The 22074-nt window shown below is 38.6% G+C and overlaps 1 protein-coding gene across 1 annotated transcript in view; it reads right to left on the bottom strand.

Moving 5' to 3' along the window:
• Positions 1–22074, bottom strand: part of b4galt2 (UDP-Gal:betaGlcNAc beta 1,4- galactosyltransferase, polypeptide 2) — a 110805-nt gene that overhangs the window by 85378 nt on the left and 3353 nt on the right. Inside the window, exon 3 of the mRNA XM_056743597.1 lies at positions 11130–11550. Within this exon, the coding sequence (XP_056599575.1) occupies positions 11130–11454 (325 nt within the window). The 5' untranslated portion in view covers positions 11455–11550. The remainder of the gene's footprint in view (positions 1–11129; positions 11551–22074) is intronic.

Raw genomic sequence — 22074 nt, 5'->3', positions numbered from 1 at the left:
ACACCGCTAGGCACTCCCAGTCTCTCTGCTCAAAGCTTTCCATCACAGCAATCGCAGTAAAAAAAAAAATTTGTAATTCCCTTCCATATGACAATATTACTCCCGTGTTTTGTCATTTATCATTTGAAGAAGCTGCCTGCTTGTCTAGTTAAGGCACAAACGTCTTTATGGTTCCTGGGTGTTATAGAGGGGATGGATGCAATTTTCACCATCTGCCTCTTTAGCTCACAAATGGCATTCATCGATTCAACGTCTACAGTCGTTTCCAAGACACTGACCATGTGACAATCTTAATACAGCTGCGCCATTAACTATGAGAAAAATATATATTTTGAGGATCCACTGAGCATCCAAGCAGGCTAGCGGTTAATCAAAACAAAACTGTGTATGAGACCCATAGCACTGCAGAGGAAACTGACTCATTTAAACATGCTTTAAACTGCTATCTGCACATCCAGAGTACTCGGTCCTCTTCTTAATCTGTTTTGATAAGCTGCTGCATCCTATTAGAAAATGTCTTGCATATTTATCCCAAAAGGTTTAGCTTACCCAACCTTACACTTGCTGGACCACTATTGGTTGATTCACACTGAATCCAATTTGTTTTTCAGATTGTGATGAAATCTTTATGTATTTTACATGCATCTATGAGCAATTTATATACACATCCCAAATGAGCTGGAAAAATATTTGGTCACACTTCTGTATAGGGGGGAAATTCTCACTGTTTTCTCAAAATTAATTCTTAAGTTGTTGTTTATTAAAAGTTAGTTATTAGGTTTAGGTATTGGGTAGGATTAGGGATGTAGAATATGGTCATGCAGAATATGTGCTTTATAGGTACTAATAAACAGCCAATATACCAATAACTGGCATGCTTATCACAATAAGTTAATAGTGAGAATTGCCCCTATACTAAAGTATTACCAAATATTTAAAATCTTATCTGATGCAGATTTTATTTGGATCAAAAACTATTTACGGCTGCCATTTAGATCACATCTATAAACACTGGATTGCAATTGTTTTTCTGATGTTTTCAAAAAAATGAAAGTTCTAGCATCATTTACTCACCCTCTTGTCATTCGCAAGCTGTACAACTTTCTTTCTTTAGCAGAACACAAAAAATATTTTGAAGAAAGATGGTAACACAACAATGGCGGCACCCATTCACTTCTGCTGTATGGACACAAAACCAATACAAGTGAACGGGTGCTGTCACTGTTTGGTTACCAACATAAAGCCTCGGTGAAATCAAAATGATTTTATGAAAAATAAAAAAAATAGGGTTAGCCATAATTACGTCAATAAACTGATATGCTCCTACGCACTGACAAAATTGCCATATAGAAGATATAACGGTAATATTAATTCTAAATCTCGAATTTTCACGCTACACTTCAGCCTCTCGTCCAATCAAATCTGCTTTAGAATCCGGAGAGTCACGCCCCCTTCACTATGAGAGCTACGGAAGCGGCGTCTCAAATCAGCCACTTGTTCGCACATTTATGATCCCCTACAAGGTGAACGACGCATAATATACTAGATGGGAGATAGGGGATGATCCAGACAGTGTAAACATTACCATTAAAGTTTTCATACATTACATTTAGTCATTTAGCAGACGCTTTTATCCAAAGCGACTTACAAGTTGGGTAAACAATGGAAGCAATTAGGTCAAACAATAGGACAACAAAAGTGCAATAAAAACATGTCTCACAAAGCCTAGTACAGTGTCCAAAGTTAAATAATCATGCTTTTTTTTAGATATTGTAGAAAAGATATGATCGGTCAGGTGCTGACGGAAGAGATGTGTTTTCAGCCGATTCTTAAAGATGGCCACAGAATCTGCTGATCTTGTAGCAGCAGGCAGATCATTCCACAAATGTGGAACCGATCCAGAGAAGGTTTGTGAGAGCAATTTTTTACCTTTTCAGGATGGCACCACAAGACGTCGTTCGTTTGCAGAGCGAAAGGATCTGGCGGGTAAGTCTGAGTAAGTGAATGAAGATAAGGGGTTGCCAAGCCAATGGGGGTCTTATAGGCCAGGAGCAGATTTTCATTTCGTGTTAGTGTTACGCGAGCGGTTGCATGTGAGTGTCCTCTGGTTCAGAGACATGATAGCACAGAGCTGATCATTTGCACAATCACACGTACTAATCCGATGAGAAAACAAAACGTATCTGACCCATTTCAAGTCGACACAGAATGTTGTATGTTAAGGCTCTACGAAAGAGATCGAACATCACAGACTGATGAGTAAAGGAGAAGACAAACTCCAGTGTCACTCACAGACGTAAATAACAGGCTACAAATGACACATCACTGGTATCACTGATCTTCCATTCTTTTCATTAGAAGTTTACACCACTGTGGTTATGGTTATTACCCTTTTAAATGGAGCTTTGCCAGGCTGGCTGTGTGCCCTAAACGAAACGCTATTGGTCATTTTAAAAGGGGGCTCGGTCACTCGATATGTCTAGCGCTCTCTGCATTTTTCAGCCAAAATTATGTCATGATATCAAATAACGTTGGCCGTTCCAAGGCATTGCAGTGGGGCTTTAAAATATCTTATTTTGTGTTCTGCTAAAGAAAGAGAGGCTTACACTTTAAGGGGGATACAGACATTTTTAGATTTTCCCACCAGTCTGAACAATCAGTTTGAGAGTTGCAGTTTATATTGGTGTTAATGCTGAAAGTGTCTGTTCGAATTTCCTTGACGGCCTTCACCGAAGCACAATAAGAAAAGCTTGATTAAGCACCTGGAAAACTGTAAAGACATCGAAGGCAATTAGCTTTGATAAGGAAAACAAGATGTGATAATATGAGAAACGCAAAGCATCCAACTCTAAGATGAATGGGCTGTCAACAGCAGAACTCCGCTGGTGCACAAAATTCACGGTTCAGTACGTACCTTGATTTTTGAGGTGACGGCTCGGTACTATTTCAACGGGGACAACAAAGAATGTGTCTTCGATTGCTTTTTTTTAAGATCAAAGTGGCTGCCACAGTTGTGACCTGAGCTAAAGTCTTTTGAACTTGAATGTGCATTGAGTCTTTTTGAAACCTAAGTGCAAAAGTGCTTTGTTTTCTGTGTTTACTGTCTAAGTTTATTAATGTTTTGAGGCACAAATCTTAATTTGAAAGTTTAAAATCTTTTCATAACCAAATCTCAGGGAGTAGCAACTTTTGCCATGTCTGCATTCTACATTATTAAAAGCATTACCAACATTTATGTACATATTATATACATATGTAACATATTTTACGTAAATGCATATTGTGTTTCGGAGTGCCAAACACAGCACAACAGTTATGAAAAGATAAAACGGAGCAGTGTGAAAGACGCTGTTTTCGTGGCCAATGCAAGGATCCCATGAAAACACAACCTTGCATGACTCTTGTTAATAGATATACAAAATGCAGCATATACGCTTTAAATGTAAGCAATGCTCAGCTAAGTTAAGGATGTTCCATTATGCAGTGATATGGTTAAGCGATTCCTCCTGTAAGAAAATAAACATTAAGCGTCCTTTCTCCTGAACTACATAATCAATGAGCATATTGGCGAAAACAAGCAGGCGCTCCAGGGGAGGGAAGGGGAGGAGCCAAGATCCGACTGGGTGATGCCAATGATCTATTTATACCTTCTTATCATGCTGTGAACCATGCAGACCCTGGGGTGCCCATCCCAAGGCAAGGAAAAACACCAAATATGCTGTTCTGTTAATACTGGGTCAAAGGAAATTCCATGTAATGCGTAAAAGCTAAAGAATGTTCATAAATAATTTATGAGAAGGGTCTCGAGAAGCGTCTTCAGACGAGTGAAAGAGATGAATATAAGTGCATCGCGTCTTCGCAAAGACATTAATGAACTACATCTGTCAAAACAGAGTGCTGCGGGATACAGCCTGGAACTGAGATTATTGCAATTCTCCTACTCAGATGTAGTAATATATTCAATTTTATATTAAAGATTATACAACTGCTGCAGCGTTAGAGAAGGTTCCTCAACGTTTCTGGCGAAAACTCTTCTACAATTTTTTCATTACGCAAAGCTTAGAGTGATACTTCACCCAAAAATGAAAATTCTGTCATCATTCACTCACCTTTAAAGGAGTCATGGCTTAAGTGAATATTATCGTTTGTTTTAGATGTAATGCAATGTGTATACACGATTTTAGTTTAAAAAACGCTGTCATTGCCACATACCATGCATGTTTGTATCTCGTCTTTGCCCCGCCTCTCTGAAACCCCTCTTTGCTGTTAAAGGAGTCTCCGGTTCTGTATAGGTGTGTTTTGCTTGCGCAGTGCCAGAGGCAAGGATAGAGCATCTTATCTCAGTGTAGTTTGGTCGCCAATAAGATTGAAGGGAAGATTCACATCACTGACATGATTTCTCTCGCCTCTGGGCTGTTAAAAACTAAAGTTAAATGAAGTTACCATTCATCCTTTGTGTAGTTTGTCCACTTTGGGTGGAGATAAAAGGCTGGTGGATTGGGAAGCAGTAAGGACAGGTATATTTCCATTGAAGCGACAGGACACCGCCGATTCCCCGGCTGTGCAAACATAAATCCCTGTAAACTTTTTTTGCTTCTTTCCCCGGCATGTTTGTGTTTTTTTGTGCATTTGTTGAGAGACAGTTTTGCATACTTCTGGCCGTTCTCATCTTGGCGGATGATAAATGATTTGGGCTTCAGGTGGTGGTTACCCTCTTTAGATCTGCTTCCCATATGCAGCTGCACGTCAAATCAGATGGAACGAGCAAGGTGGAACGATGCGAGGCCGGTGACGCGAGTGATAATAATTGTCAGCTGTGCGTAGCACCGGTCTCGCATCTCTCATGGAGGAGATCGGAAGCATAAAAGGACGAGTGACAGGAGTGTACGAAGAGAGAGGACCAGGCCTGGATTTTATGTTTTATTATGTTTGTGTGGTCGGCAGACGACCGTGAGGGATTTTACTTTCGTTTTGTTGTTGTTTTATTTTATTAAGAGTTTGTTGTTTGTCGTCGCCGATTACTGCCTCCTTCTTCCTTACTTGGAAATTTGCTACACCTGACTTTATTGACGAGACCCTCTGGTGTATTTGGATTTAGAGAGTGCTTGATTTTCTGGAAGTCTGCCTCCGTTAACGCGGGATGGTGGGATGATTTTTCACGTTATTCTCTGCAAAGTTTTTTCACTAGTCGAACAAAAACATTTTTGCTTGTGATAAACTCGGGATCTTTTATCAGACACCAGGATGGGCTGCACGGTGGATATGATGGTTAATCCCAACGCGTAGGCCGTTAGGCGCTAAAATTGTAAAGTTCGCCTTTTGCGTTTGCCACGTTGGCAGAAAATGATGGAGAGCTTGGTTTAGGTCAGATTTTAAAATCAAAGACCAGACCTTTATCGGCACACCAGGACTGAAAACAATGACAGACCACATAACCTGTTTATGAGTTCTCACTTAATTTCTAGACTTTTGAATGTCTTCAACTTCTTTTTCATTAATTTCAGCGTGTCGTCTTTAATGTTGGTCTTCTTTCTCTGTCCTGTCCATCTCGTCCCACCACTCATCCATGCTTAGCCCACCAAAGAAATCAAAATTCACATTTTGTAAAAATTATTTCGCTCTACACAGCAAGAGTGGCGCAGTGATACTTGTTAAGCCTATGTAAATGTAATGCGGTCAGCAGTTACAAATCAGGTATTTTGTACCGGCTCAGTGGTTCAGCCAATCAGAATCAAGGACCGGAACTGACCGTTTTATAATTTATTGCATTTCTGTCAAGAGGTCCTCTGAAAAATTACATACATTACATACATACAGCACCTTCAAGTTGAACGGAAAGATCAGCGGGTGTCCAGAGGATTACGGTACTGAGCAAAAGCTCTGAAAGGAGGGTCCCAGTTAAAGAAGCATTTTAAAGATTTATATCACATCCTTTTTGTGAGGTGCAAAGGTTGAAAATTAAAACAGCTTGTCATAGAGAAAAGGGGCTGAAATGTAAACATTAACAAATTCTACTAACGCAGCAAATCAAAGTAGGTTTCATACATTTTATAGTACAGTGGGTTATAGTTACTATTCTTGATGACTTGCTGATGTCACAAAATAGCATACAATAGAACATTTTGTATTGGTCTGTGCCAGCACCAGTTTTCCTTGTTTTTTACAATCATAAACAAACATTCTGTATAGATTAAATAGACTATGAGACAGAATCACACTGACATCAACACAACTCGTATAACTGACTCAACAGTGAGAGGATGAGACAATGAAGTAGTAGCTTGAGGCATGTGCACCTCAATATAAACGGCCATATATTGCATTGTCACTGCTGCATTACAGTGTTTTTTCTCTCTGTCTACAGCTTACAAGTTGTTCTTTCAGAAGCAACATAGATCTCATCAATAGGTCTGTAATATCTGGAGACAGCTATCCAATGGCTTTTCCCTTCATCTCAATAGTAGTTGTGCTGTCAAATGCAATGACACTAAAAAATATGTACCCATGTCACATTTTTAAAGAGATAGTTTACCCAAAAAAAAAATCTTGTCATTCTTTTTTGAACCGTATGTTGTTCAAAACCTTATATGACTCATTCCTCAGTAGAACACTAAAGAAGATATTTCGAAAAATGTCTACGTGGTTGACGGAAGTCAATGGGGGTCAATGGTCTCCAACGTTCTTCAAAATATCTTAATTTGCATTCCACAGTAGAAAGTCATTCAGGTTTGGAATGACATTAAAGAAATGGTGTCAGAATGTTATATTTTTGGGAGAACTGTTCCTTTAAGAGCTCTCCCATATCATCTTCATTATAAGCATCACAGCAGCACCATGTTAATATTTCTCGAACTCTCACTGTACACAATGCATTAAGGAAATAGTTTTAATAAAGATCAATGGAGAGTTTGCTTTATCTTCATCTATGACTTGAAATACATTATTTGTTTTTGGATATCGATTTGTTTCCTTTTTAATAAAAAAAGGGCTTTTTGACCTTCACTGATTGAGCTGTGGATATACACATAACACAAATGGAAAACATTGATTTAGTGTACGTGGGTGATTAAAACAGAGAATGTCTCCTGCCGTGTCTGTGGTGGCTGTCACTGTAGCGCAGCATCCCAGCAGCACAGCGGAGGCAGTGAGTCATCATAAGCCACGAGCTGCACCTGCCAGCTGGGATGAAATCCACCACAGACCCCGGCTTTTCCCTGCGGCTCTGCACCGCAATAAGCTCCATGTCTGTGTACACCTGGGACCAAAATGCAAACCTGGCCCCAAACGTCTGTTTTTCCTGCATGCATCGGTTTCTCTCAACCAAATTCAACAGGTCAACCAAAGTAAATCAAATGATGGAAAGGGTGTGTCAAATTCAATCAATGTTCATTTGCGAAATCTCTTTGGGCTAATAATGGCTTGATAGCTTTGGAAGTCTCAATCGACTTGATTTTTCTAAATGTTTACAGTTTCCAAATCGCGCGCTGACGAAGGGGGCACTTGTCTCGCCTTGACAGAGAGCATCAAATATGCATTACAGAGGCATATTGACTAAGCGGCACTGTCAACGACAAACTGATATGTGGTTTTTGCATCGGGTGGCCGGGGACGCTCTCTGAAACAGCCTGTTTTGAATCTTAAAAGCAAATTACTGAAAACACTGGGTTTCTTTGACATTGGGGTCAACACAGGGCCCTTTGTATTTCTGTGAGGGAAATGCGGGAATGCAGAGGCCTGTATTCGTTTGAGTTTTGCCTTTTATAGTTACATTCAAAGAAAACATTCACAAATGAAATTACCTAAATAGCTCCGTTTTTCTCTTAGACAGCAATGAGATTAAAGACAGAGCAAACGGAGAGTTTTGAATTCTTCTGTAACTGTTTCTTGAATATTAAGCCTGTGAGAAAGAACTAGCAATCTCATATGTCCCAAAAGACCAAACTCTCAATGTCACAATGTATTTAGTTTTGCCAAGGCACCAACTTCTGCATTGAGTCCATTTAGACATTTAGGGCCTATTCACACTTGTTGTTCAGTTTTCTTGGTTCTTTCGGTCCAGACCAAAACAGAAAATGACCCATTCATTCCCGCTACAGATCCTAAAGATACTTATAAATCATCATCAAAGCTTATTATTATACTTGGTCAAACTAAATATTCATCTGCGTGCCCGATTACCGATATACCAAAAGTTAAAGAATTGCACCTTGAAGACAAAATACTTCAATGAAACATAACCGTTCACACAAGCGCAATACAATCGTCCTGTGGGTAGTGTGAGGAAAAGCCCTAAAGACGTCTCTCAAATTCTCACAGTATTTTACACCCCGAGCTCAAAAATAACAAGTTCTGGCCATCTTTGATTTCTGTCATTACTCAGGAGGCTTTAGATAACAGGAGATGAAAACAGAGGCAGAGAGAAACTGGGGGCGCTGAGCGGGCAGACAGCACACGAGTCATACGACACAACTCAACTAGCTCAATTCCCTCAAGACCTCCGCTTTAAACTCATTAGGAGGCAGGGGTGCCGCCAGAAATTCTGGGCCCTATGGAAACCAAAATTTCTGGGCCCCCTACATTTTTTACAGATAAAATTTAACCCAATAAACATGCCCTGTATACTTAAAAAAAGATACTCAGCACATTGCATAGTTAAAATGTCTAAAGATGAGTACAAAGCCTACAAAAACAAGAAAAAAATATAGAAATATGTACTTGTTTACATTAAAGGAAGAACATTTATTATCTCAATTGCAAGCACAACAGAACATTATTTTCACATATTGACATATACTTTACATGAACAAGCTTTAGCTGGATCAAACTGCTCAATCAGGAAACATCAGCTACAGTAGAGACACGTTTTATTCAATTTTATATATTTTTTTCTGGGGCATTTTATTCATTTTAAGAACGTCAAGTTTGACAGCATCGATCGTAGCAGCCGCACTGTCACTTCACAGAACACACGACACGGCAAACTGATTTTGTAATTTTTGAAGCGTGTAGATTACTTTTTGTTTTGCAAAATTATCATTATGTGGCGAACACAGTAGATAAGACGTGTTTAGAGGCTTCAATCTTCGGGAAGTTTCGCGCTCAGGCTCACCTTGTTCGGCTGAGACGGGGACGGGGGACGTGGGGGAAGGAGTACGTGGGTGTGCAGCAGCGCGGAAACTGTGTCTACGAGACATGATAACCCGTCCCGGAGACAGCAGAGATGTTATTATTGTTGGATGTAAATAATAATTCAGTAATTATTTTACTAAGCTAGCTAGATATAAGCAGGTCATGTAGCAACAAAAATAAGTTTTGGAATACAGGAATAGGGCAAACTACCTTTCTTTTTGAAAAACTGTGTAACATACTGTCGACTTTGGCGTTCTCTGTCTTCTCTTTCCTTCTTTTCTTTCCGTTTTTGATGCCCTGACTTTTGATGTGACATGTCTGCGTGTGTCACTGTCTGCGCTGAATCATAACAAGTCCAATAAGCAGGAGACGCTACACTAGCGCTCGTAACTCACAGCGCAGGTGGAATGAACCATTGTGAGAGGGAGCAGGAAGGGGTGTGACTGAAACAGTAAATACATTATTTGTTTTTTAAATATTAAATCTATGGTCGAAACGGACAAAATACACATTTAGTGCACGAGGGGCCCTAGCACGTTTAATGTATGTATAAAAAAGAGAAAAGAAATAGGAAAATAAGAAGGGGTCTGCTCTTCTAGGCCCTAAATCAGCATGGGCCCTTAGAATCGTCCTAACCTTCCACCCCTTTACGGCGCCCATGTTAGGAGGATATGGGTGGCCGAGGCCTGCTGCTCGCAGCCATATCAAATAGCACTGCTACACATTTATTATGAAGGTTTTCCTCATTGTGAGCAAGAAATGCAGTGCAAAGATGTATTAATTAACACAACTTTTTTCTCATGCTGATGGGGTACATTACTGAGGAAGAGGTTTAAGTTGCTGTTGCATAATTCGCAGACATACCATGAAGCGGCTCTCTCCTTTTCCACATATCTCATTCTGCGACGAACATGGATAAATTGGCATAGTAATGAAAGAGTACATTGTTAGTTTCCTAGTAGTCACTCAAACAAGGTCATTCTCCTCACACACGTCACGCACCGCATCACAACGCGGGCGGGCCGATAACACAGAGCCCCAGCAGATGAAATATGCTGAAGAGCATGCTGACGTTAAATCTATTTTAACTCACCGGTCAGCTCCGAAAACAGAAAGAGATGTTGGCTTTTACAGTAATTGGAGTCTAGAGAGAATCCATTATGGCTCTAAAATGGGGAACAGCGGCTGTGGCCCCACCCACACGACCACTCGTAACAGAGCACTCGACTTCTGCTTCCAGGCTTGCGTATGTTCAGGACACTAATCGATAGTTTTGAGGTTTCGGTGCCCTCCATGCTTTAGTATCTCTAAAATATCCTTGCATATTTGAGAGTTTGGGATTTGCTTTTATGAAGTTCGATGAAAATGCCTGAATTAGTTCATTGTGAACAGGTTCGTAAAATCCTCAGCTATCACAGATATCACAGCACCGTGCCGTCACAGAACTGCATTGACTGACAACTTTAACAACCATAAGTATGCATATGTTAGTGTGTACTTAACGTGAAGCTTACTAGGACTGCACAATTTGGGGGAGAAAAGAACTATTTCAATAAATATAATAGAAACCTTTAAAGGGACGGTCAACCCAAAAACAAATATTCTGTTATCATTATTTCACCCTCATGTCATTCAAAGCCTGTATTTGACTCTTTCTTATGTGGAACACAAAATAAGATATTTGGAGAAATGTCTCAGTGGTTCCATTATATTGTGTCCATATAATGGAAGTCAATGGAGGGGCAGTGTTGTTCGCTTTCTTCAAAAGATCTTCTTTCGGCTTTGGCAGAAGAAAGAAAGTCAAACAGGTTTGAAATTACATGGGGATGAGTAAATATTATGTCATTCTGTTACCACACAGACAAAGAAGTGCATCAATCATTCACATTCAACTCTTTGACTTAAAATGTAACAAATATTTGGGCCATCTTAAAATGCTAGTAAAATAGTTATTATAATTAATATCAATCAAGCAAACATGATTTCACGAGAGGACCTACCCAGACCAGGAGGAATCTCCGGACATGGTGGCAATGGCTTAGGGGTGGATGGGGTCTGGTTTTCATCTGGCTTGGCACTGGGCAGAAGATGGTCGGCCGTAGCCACGTAGCTGGCAAACGTGGTGTTGGGCCTAGAGAAATTGTAGTGGTGGGGTCCTCTTGAGCCGTTAGCTCCACGGCCGTTGTTGAAACGGCTGAAGATGTCAAAACGCTGGCTGTAGACATCGAAGTAGAGGATCATCATAATGAGGAAGTGCACCAGGCAGAGCAACAGCACAGCCTTGCAGATCCGCTCCAGGGTCCGGCCCAACATCAGCCGGCTCATGGTCAAAGCCACTCGGCACCCTCCGCTACACGCATCCGGTCAACGTCACCCCTCCTCTATACTGGACCCTCCTGCACTGCAGTTTACCAATATCACCTGTGAATCCAAATCAAATGAGAAGAAAGTCACATCACATTACCATCACAATTTCTCTTTTGTGTGAGATTAAGAAAGGCAACTCCAAAAATGTGCTAAGGATTGACGCATTGTGAAGCTATAGTGGATTATTATGTTTAGATGTTCTCTACTGCCAAAAACAATTACTGTTTAAACAAACACTAATTATTCTAATACTATGTCAGAGTAGCTTTTCTATTCTGTGCTAATGATTTCTGTGTGCTTGCCGGCTGTAATAGCATTTAAAACAGTGATTCACTTGTTTCGTTTCGTGACCTACATTTTTTGCTGGACATCAACAGGCAAACAAAATTGTAGCAAAATTGTTGATTCTGTTTATTTTTTTCTAGTCCAAAGCAACAAATACTCTCAGTCAAACACTGATATATTCATAATAAAAGTATTGAAGATGACAGAGTTTAATGTAGACTCTCTGTGTAGGCGTTTACTTTATTTGGTTTTAAACAATTGACTTTTTGCCGAAGTCCTGCAAAGTATGCTTAAATTTATTGTTGGATATGTCTGACATTAACCTAAAACTTGTGTTTTTGAAGAAGTTTATACAGATATCGATTTAATTTTTAAACTGAAATGAATGACTGTCTTTCTTCTGTAGAACACCACAGATGTTGTGAAGAAACCAAACAACGTAGCCTTTCTGCAATATCAAATATTATATAATCGTATGTATTTCAAAATGTTCCTGTTTTCTAGTATTTCTTTATTCCTTTTTTTAATACTTTTTATATTTTAATGTTTCAATGTGTTTAAAAAAAGTTGCTTTACAATAAGACAAAATTGTTAAATCACAATTTTAAAACATTTATTTAAATTCAAATTGGATGTATTTTAAATGTTAATAAATGTGACTTTTTTATTTTTAACTTTTTTATTTCGCCTTTTTGTCACCCAGTCTGTGAAAATCCAGCTAAAGTATTTTTTTGATTTACTTTTTTGTACAGAAAATCATCCTACATACTGTAAAGAGAAGATTATGTGAAAATATAATGTTGAATAATATTGACCAAGTATCGAAATTGATGAAAATCAAAATTTGATGCTTGTTGTCTCGGAATAAAATGTTGAGACTTTAGACTGGTCCTCACATTCTGGGTCACATTTATTTATGTATCATGGTTGGTCACAATCTATAGTCTTCCCAGTTCCTTAACTTTTTTTGACTCACCAAGGCTGTGACGCATTTTACATGAATTTCAGGACATGCTCATTTTGTTCATTCTAGATCAAAACTGACCTTAAATTGTTTTTCTGCATCACACTGATAACAAAGGTCACCTTCCCATCCCCAACCACTTGTGCTGACAAATCTGTTCTCGGCGATGCAATTTGCACAACAACAGCGAAACTGCCGATTTCTCCAGCGTTAATTGGGGTAAACAAGAAAACACCAAATTGGTTGTCCAAATCTCGCTGAGAGCAATTACACATTGATGGGTTTTTCCAATCAAGCAGAAGTGTCAGAGGACAATGGCACACAGGTTTGCACAGCAATACACTGCAGCCTGAAGTCTGGACCCGCGGCTAATTTCTCCAACCACGAACGGTGGACGTAACTGGGTGGGAAGGCCTCGTGATTTCACACATGGCCAGCTGTTGAAAACTCCCCCGCGGCTGTTACGATGGGTGGGAGCTCGGCTCAGCAGCATTCTAACTCCTTCGCACAGGCTGACCGTGTGGGAGAGGAGATGGGACATACTGATCTCTCATCACCTGCAGGGACTGGACTCATAGCTCCAGCACACCTGCCTACCCCACCAAACACGTGTGACTCCTCTGCAATAACCATCATCAACACTAGGGAGAAAAAAAACAAGGTTTGACACAATTCACACGGCTCAGCCTGCTTTCAGCTCCTTAAGGGAATTGCTCAACACTCACCAACCCCCATAATGAATCACACCGGCAGTCAGCGGCATAGGAACAGTCAGCCAAAAATACAGAGCTACCGAGAGGCAGGAAGAGGTAATATGTGAAATAAGAAGTAAGGGAGGGAAGACGTCAACAGACATGAGGACGATAAAAACAAAGACAATAGGTTTTGTCTACTTTTATCTGTGATGCGAATAAAAGACATTTTGCAACTATTAATGAGAAGTGCATTTTGTAGGTATGCAGATACTATACATTGGGGTCAACGGTAGATTGTGGCGCTCATAACACCAAGGATATGCTTGATTCCCAGTAAAACAGCCAACTGTTTAACTTCAATTCACTTCGGATGAAAGCATGTGGCAAAAGATGCACCGATACCAAATTTCTCCACTGATAACTCTCTGAATGTTATGAAATCATATAATGACTATTAATATTGAACATCAAGCTGGTGATGCTTAAACAAGTGTTTTAACAATTTCTACAGTATATACAGAGCACTAATTCATTGCATTTTCAGAATATATCAGTCCTATCGGCCGATAGTTTATCAACTGATACTGACAATTGGTCGATATTAAATTTAAACATTAGGGAAGTAACAATACTAAGTTCATGATTCAACTGTACATGAAACATGTCGATCCACATAACGTTAGCAACAAAAAAGAGGTAAGACTATACTGACTGTCCAGTGGCCAGGCATTTTTAGCCCTCCCCTCCAACTTACCACAAACCAATCCAAAAAAAGAAATATATACTTGGGCTACAACTGTTTGGCCTGTGCTTCAAAACTATAAAACAGCAGCTCAACCAAATACAAGTGATATCATAAAACAACCGCCATAGCTCTAATATACACCCAGGTATATTACATTTTGTGTATTACAATATGCGGTAAATCCATAAATCTTTACATCCCTAGTAAATACATTATTAGACAGATTTTGTGTTTACATCATGCAGGCCAAAGAACACAGACTGATTATATGATGTGCTAACAATAAGAATAAAAACTATTTACTGTAGACTCAAGGCACAGCTACTCTCCTCATGTTTCTTCAAATCTTTCTAATCTAATGGCTCCTCAGCTTTTGTGGTTTTATGGGATACAAAAGTGTTGAAATGTTGCCCACTCCAGAAATTCAGCAGATGCAATATGTCACCCGGGAATGGTTTGTCTACTGTCGCATGTATACTGACAATTCAGACACCCCGCTTCCGTTTCCACAAAAGACATGAAATCATTCCCGTCTTAGCTGATCCATCCTAATGGGATTGTGACGCACTCGTCTAATTATTACATTTCCTCCGATCATTCAGGTTAAATGCTAAAATAGCCATGAGAGATGCAGAGACTGCAGTGTGCATCTGTCCCTCGAGCTGTAGAGTGGGTGGATGCTTCAGCAGGGTAATGGCCCTTTATTTAGGACATCGATAGAACACTAACCCAATAAGACTGAGGTCAATTTATTACTCGATTGAAGACGTATATTATAAATATTCTCAAAATCACAGATTTGCAAAAAGTCTTATGAAGTCTGTCTTTAGAAAGTCTTTCTCACACTTGACTCTCTGTTGTATACTAGAACGAGTAAGAATACTCGCTGAGTTGCGAGTTTGTCTTAAAAAATAGTAAAAAGTCCCAATACCAAGGCTACTGAAATATTCATCACAGCTTCAAGGACCTTGTAGAAAAAGCCCCCTAAGCAAATTATTTAGCAAAAAGCCCTTCTCCAAATGTTTTATTACCAAACACTATTTATTTAGCTTTAGCGTTTCTTCTTCAGCAGAGATTACAAAGTCTTTAATCAAAGCACTAATAAAGTTTTCACATCTTACTACCTAAATTGAAACTGTCATTTGGAAAAAAGGCGTGATGTAATGACAGCAAGATGAATTAATAAGGTAATAGCAATCGACGCTCTTTATAAATGTTAGCAAATTAATTTTTCAATAAATGGATAAACACTTCCAGATGCTCCTGAATAATAATTGTATTCATTCACTTAGTAGAAATCCACTTAGTATTATTTATACTCTCAAAGAAAGGCTTCCTCTGCGTGTCACTGGTGAAAATGCCAATGTGCATTTACATTTTCAAAAACTCCATAATTATAAATAAACGCAATAATAGTCAATAATAAATCAAGTCTCTGAATCAAATATGACACTACAATAAAAAATTAATAAACAACAATCACTCACGTTAAATGATAGAAGTACAAAACTATGTACAAAAAAGTAAACTGGCACTAGCTCAATGCTTCTGTATTTAGGCTTAAGCTTAAAACGGAAGTGAATGAATATTTCACATAACATGGTCATAAACTAATGGATGAAAAATACAATGTTTCATAAGACGTGCAACAAATAAGCTGTCAACAAAACACCTATAGCAAATGCTAAATTTTTCATAACCAACAGACCGAACTGTTTGCACTTTCTCAGTTTGCCTAAATTATTCATGTTGGCCTCCAAACTAACATCACTAAACAATTCAACATTAACTGTAAAAAGGAGAGAACAAAGTTTGCTTGCAATTTACAGTATGTTACAGTAAATGTATGAAAAAAATGTATTCTGAATTGTATTTCTAACTATCTGACATGTATTGTTATGTGCTTAAATCGGGATGTAAGGAATACTGTTCTCGGGTCGAGGACACAATTTAAACTATACTTTATGAGCATTTTTTATTGATATCACACATTTACACAAAACTTTTATAGACGGCGTACACTTGACTACAGTCTCACAGAATCTCTGAAATTGATATTTTATTATACAACAGTTCATTCTGGTTCATGAATCTGATTGGCAGAGAGCCATGAGATATTCCACCAGTATCACAACAGAAACTGCTTCACCAATTGTATCGCTCCGCCACTAAACTAAGTCGGACTCATGGAACTACTTAAAAAAAAACACACGATTGGCAGTGTCACAGCTGTAACAGTAGCTGGCGTTATGCACCTTAACAAGTTGGTTGCCCTATAAACAGAAAATGAGAGAACTTACTACTGTACACAAGCGCATGTTCATATAAAAAAACAATGAAAAGTACCGCAGTGTAATGGAAATAAGACATTCTTGGTGAGTGTCCTTTTAAAGTCTCTCTCTTTCATTCACACACACTCATTATTTCTCACTAATAACTTCACTGAAGCTGCACAGCGCAAACTTGATGGTTTGGAATTAGTAACGGAAGTTTGTTAACTGTTATGGTGGGTTCAAATTCATGGCCTTAATAGTTTTCGATTTCCTTTAAAACCTGGAAGGTTTTAAAGACATTCCAATGTTGTTTCTGCTTTATCTTCACACTTGTGATGTCGAACTGTTGTATGAATGCAATATCGATCTCGTAGTCGTGTGATAGTACTCTTATATCAGTGGTATGATTAGGAAATTGTGATCATAAACATAAAGGCAACCATCATTTGGTTCAATAACGAGAAATATCCATAAGCACAGTGACAGCTTATGTGACCCAACCACTGAATAGTTAGGCATTATTTGTGAAAAACAAAAATAATTATGTGAAATTGTATTGTGTTCTTTTTTTAAATAAGGAAAGCAATAGCTAAATGGAAGCAGTTGATGCACAGCGAGGGTGACTCAATAAAAGAAACATCTGGCGTGTTATCTTGTGCTTGAGAAATCACATCTGCATCAGGAAACGACAGATTCAGTCATCTCCCATCGCCTGAAGCTGTTCCTAACAATATATTAATCACTCTGTCGCTCTCTCCCTTCTGCACACTCATTCACAGAGACTTTTAACTCCAGTCTGTGATCGCGATATTAAAATGGACAGGCTGAACAGTTCGGGGAGATTTAGGTGGGCGGCCACTGCAGTTTTTCCATCATTTAAATTGACAAATGACTGCGGTTCACAAAGAATGCATTAGTCATCTGTTTGCACACTGCCTAGCTTAATGTAGATGTAAACCATGAGATGTAACGCTGACAGATTCTATTAACAGCTGTTATTAGAACACATTAATGTGCCACACAGTGTATATAAAAATACTCTCTATTTGAGCATCTATAACAATGGACGAAAAAACGTTGAGTATGTTGCTGTGTCTATATATTTACCATTTTGGGTCTTTAAAGAGTAACTATTGCAATGTCCATAAAATGACTATTCATGCCGTTTGAAATGTTACTTTGAATGTAAGCAGTCTGCCAAGTTGTAAAGCCGAAAGTGAACGAATAACAAAGTTATGGACTTGGGATGAAAGGAGTCGACCTTGAATCACGTGAACTGTTGTTTCTTATTTCAGTTCCGGGTCAGATTTGCGTCACTCGGGAGTCTGTGTAATGCCCGCCAACATTCCATTTGCGATAGACTTTAGACCAATCAAAGCGGACTAGACCATCTGACCAATCAGAGCAGAGTAGGGTGACAGAAAGGAGGGGATTTAACAGATGAATTAGCGAACGAATCATTTGAGAGTCAGTAAAGAATAAAGGATTAAAATTACTGCCTATTATAAGAAAATGAAAATGCACATGTACATAAACTTGTTGTTAAACCAAAGTAGGACCTTAAAAATCACAAAACATTTACTCTTTAAAATTACAAAATCTAGTACAAAGAAGTGCAAAGAACTTAATTCATGTGAAGAGACTGACGTGCACCTCAGAGAGCTTCTAATTCTCAGGATAGAAAAACTCACACTTTCTTATCGGGCTCATTTTCACACAACATGCCAAGACTTGACATGAAATTCTACCCGTTGAGCTCTTTAGAGAAATTAATTAGGCCTGGAGACACCGATCAGGCCCGACATTGATGTTTAAAAGCAAAAGCATCTTTAATAGGGTGTAACCATAAAGTGAGCATCTCTAGAGACAAGAAATATCATCATATACAGTAGGTATGAGAAACTGCAGCTGTCGAGAGCTCTGTGATCAGTGCAAAACAGCAGTTCAGTACAGACTGCAAAACATGAAAAAGTGTTTTCACATATTGCTCTTTTTACTCATTTAATATTTTAAAGCGGCCCAGAGGTTCGGGCAATTAAATTCAAGCAAAAAAGTTCCACCCTCTTGTTGTTTAAAACCTGAATATGACTCTCTCTTCTGTGTATAATAAACGAAGATATTTTGAGAAATGTCTCAGTGGTTCTCTGTCCATACGATGGAAGTCAATGGGGTCCAATGTTGTTTGGTTCCTAACGCTGGTAACTAACATTATATGGAGGAAGATCCGGAAATGTTTTTCTGAACAACCTTGTATCAGTTTCTACAGAAGAAATAAAGACATGGTCATCTTGGATGACATTAGGGTTAGTTAACAAGAATAACATTTTAATTCTGAAGGGAACTATTCCTTTAAAACTTCACTTTTGAATTTAATCTTTTTTCACTTCCTCTTGCTGTAATTAATTCAAAACCCATCACGGTACGTGTTCACTAAAGTGTGAATACAAGATAAAACCTTTTCTTCTACATCCAATGATTGATCATATTGTACATAAAAAGCACTGTTTAAAACACTGTTGCTCTGTTGTGCTAGATATACACTAATACAATTTGAATTGGGTCACAGATTAATGATTAGGTCACAGATTAAGATTAATCTATCAACACACACCACAATACAGTGTGACAATACATTATACATTTAATGTGAGACAGTAATTTACATGTCACACCATATAATGGATAAAATCACTGACTGTAGGCATATTTTAAACCTACATTAAAATCTCCGAGACAGAACTCCTGGTTCTACCGCCCAACCTATCAATTGAACACCACTTTACCATTCAGCTCAGATCCTCAACTATAACACCCACAGAGTCTACGAGGAACCAGGGGGTTTTGTTCGGCGACCAGTCAAGCCCTTGCAAATGATCCAGAATGCAGCTGCACGCCTGGTTATTTAATCAGCCTTAAAGAACACTTCTGATTTCACTTCAATGGCTGCCAGATGCCACCCGCATCAAGTTCAAATCTCTTACACTGCCCTTCAGAACGATGACGGCAAATTCGCCCATCTAACTTAACTCAGTGCTCCAGGTCTACATCCCCTTCTGTCATCTTGGGCCTGAAAATGAGCGACGCTTGGTTGTTCCATCACAGCTAGGCACCACATCGCTTGAAAAAACCATTCATTCATTCTCTCTCTTACTTCACCTTTAATCCTCCTATAAGCATGGCCTTGTTAACTAACGGTACTGTTTGGCGTGTTGACAATGTTTATATACTCTCTTACTTGTAAGTCGCATTGGATAAAAGCGTCTGCCAAATTAATAAATGTAAATGTAGATTGTGTTTAAAATAAACAATTCTATTAGTGCCATATATCAAAGAAATTGATATTTTAAATAGTCAACTACTAAATCATTTTTTTTTTGAACAGAAGACTGAAAAAATTCAGGCATCCCAACCACATAATAACATCCGAACCACATAACGACCATGACAACCACATGTACAGTATGTGAGCTAAGGGTCGGTATCATGACATGTCATGTCAGTACAGAATAAAAAGTTGCTAAATGATCCAGTCAGCAGGTGACAAAACAGAGCTGAGAGTCTTTGGCCTCTGGCTGCCATTTCATTACCCTGAATACCAGCCTCCCTATGGACATGACATCGCTCACCTTACACCTGCACACAACCTGCTTTCTAAAGCTCGTCTAACAACACACGGTACACGCTGATTTCCAAAACACACATTTCCTTAAGTAAAGATTGGTCTATTTTGTTAAAGTGACCCAAAACAGAGCACTTTTCCATACGGTGTAAGAGAATGTCTTCTCCCAGCTCCTACTGTAGACTAAAGAAAGAAAATTTAAGGGTGAATAAAACCAAACACCGTTTACGGAAGTCGCGCCACTCGGCGGCCATGTTTGCAGTTCCTCTGGGGAGTTATTTACGTCGTACCAACTCAACAGTCCTATCTCTTTGAATGGTGGAAGCCAGATATTTATAAAATCACAAATAAATGGCATGTTTTTCAATCAGCGATTCAACCTAATATGGACTGTACCATAACTTTGGTTTGCTAAGCTTAAAATGTGTTAAAAATCACCTTTTTTGAGATCGCTTTAGCTACTGTGCTAGAGTGGCCGTATTGACCGTTGCATTTCTCTCCAGTCACTTTAATTGCAGTAGCATATCTTGTAAATATATTATCTTTGATAAAACTCAGAAATTATATATTTGGGTGAAATGTCTCTTTAAAAGCTCACAGCAGCTGTGAATTGAAGTGAAGAGGAGGAGATCACTCTTATGACTCTGAATTTGAGTGCCACTCATGGTGATAACAATGCTTCAAGATAGAACGTGAAGTGGAAACAGTAAGATTTACAAATGTATTTCTTTTAAACCTGTCCTATAAGTTATTCAGAAATAGTGTTGTATAATGACGTAATATTGTCTGACAGCATAAACCCCACTGCGTCCTAATAAAGGATAGTTTACCCCAAAATGAGATTTCTCTCATTATTTACTCACCCTCTTCTCATTTCAAACCTGTATGACTATCTGTCTTCTGCAAAACACAAAAGAAGATATTTGAAGAATGTGGGTAACCGAACAACACTGGTCCCCATTGACTTGCATTGGTTTTGTGTCCATGTAAATGAAGTGAATGGGCGCCGTAGTTTGGTTCCCAACATTCTTTAAATATCTTCTTTGGTTTTCTGCAGTAGAAAGAAAGGCATGCAGGTTTGAAATGACAAAAGGTGAGTAAATGATGACAAAATTTTCATTTTTGGTGATATCAACCAGCATGAGAAAAACTGGCTCAACCAATGATGTGAGTTTAGAGGCGGGGTTAAATGTACGACTAATGGCAGATGGCAAAGTGTTTGGGAAACACTCCATCTTTACACACTTTCACCTTCAATAACAGGTCCACTGTTAAAAACAGAATATCTCACGCAGCCTGCTTCTTTCAAATACTGGATTACTTCGTAAAATCAGTCAAACAGTTTTTCTAGACTACCTGTAAAACAATAAGAACTAGCGTAAACAGAAAATCTGCATTTATCTACATTTTACATTTTAATACGCTTAACATCGATTATTCAAGCTTCACACTGTTTTGGCGTGTGGTTAAAAATCAGATTCAACAAAACTGTTTACAACATAACCCACACTTATAAGAGATAAGACTAAAATTAAAAGTAAAGGTAGCTCACACACAGAATAGTACTTTATATCATCTTATTTCCAGTTTGCAGACCTCCGTCTTCCTTTGATTGGAAATCTCTGGGCACCACCTGCTTGGTGAGATGATTACGTGGCATCATTTTCAGATTACACTGAATGATGCTTGGCAGGATTGAAGACCCACTCGGCTTTACTTTCCATTTTTTAAGGAGTAGCCTATACTTTTCAAGTAAAGTATATTATTTTGTGACTGTAAATTTATGCATTACTTACAACATCCTGTGGTATTTAGATTGCACAAAAGCTTTATTTTTCTGATACAAAACACAACATCTTTGGTTATCATTTTATAATACTACGAAGGTGTGAGTTCAAACAATAACACAACGTTTTGTGCAAACTTACTTAAAAAAACGAGTTCTGAAAAATACGAAAATAAGTAAGGAGAAAACCTGGAAAAAGTTGAAATTCAAA

The sequence above is a fragment of the Triplophysa dalaica genome, chromosome 3 (assembly GCF_015846415.1).
Source record: "Triplophysa dalaica isolate WHDGS20190420 chromosome 3, ASM1584641v1, whole genome shotgun sequence".
Taxonomy (NCBI): Eukaryota; Metazoa; Chordata; class Actinopteri; order Cypriniformes; family Nemacheilidae; genus Triplophysa; species Triplophysa dalaica.
This window is presented reverse-complemented; position numbering and strand designations above follow the sequence as displayed.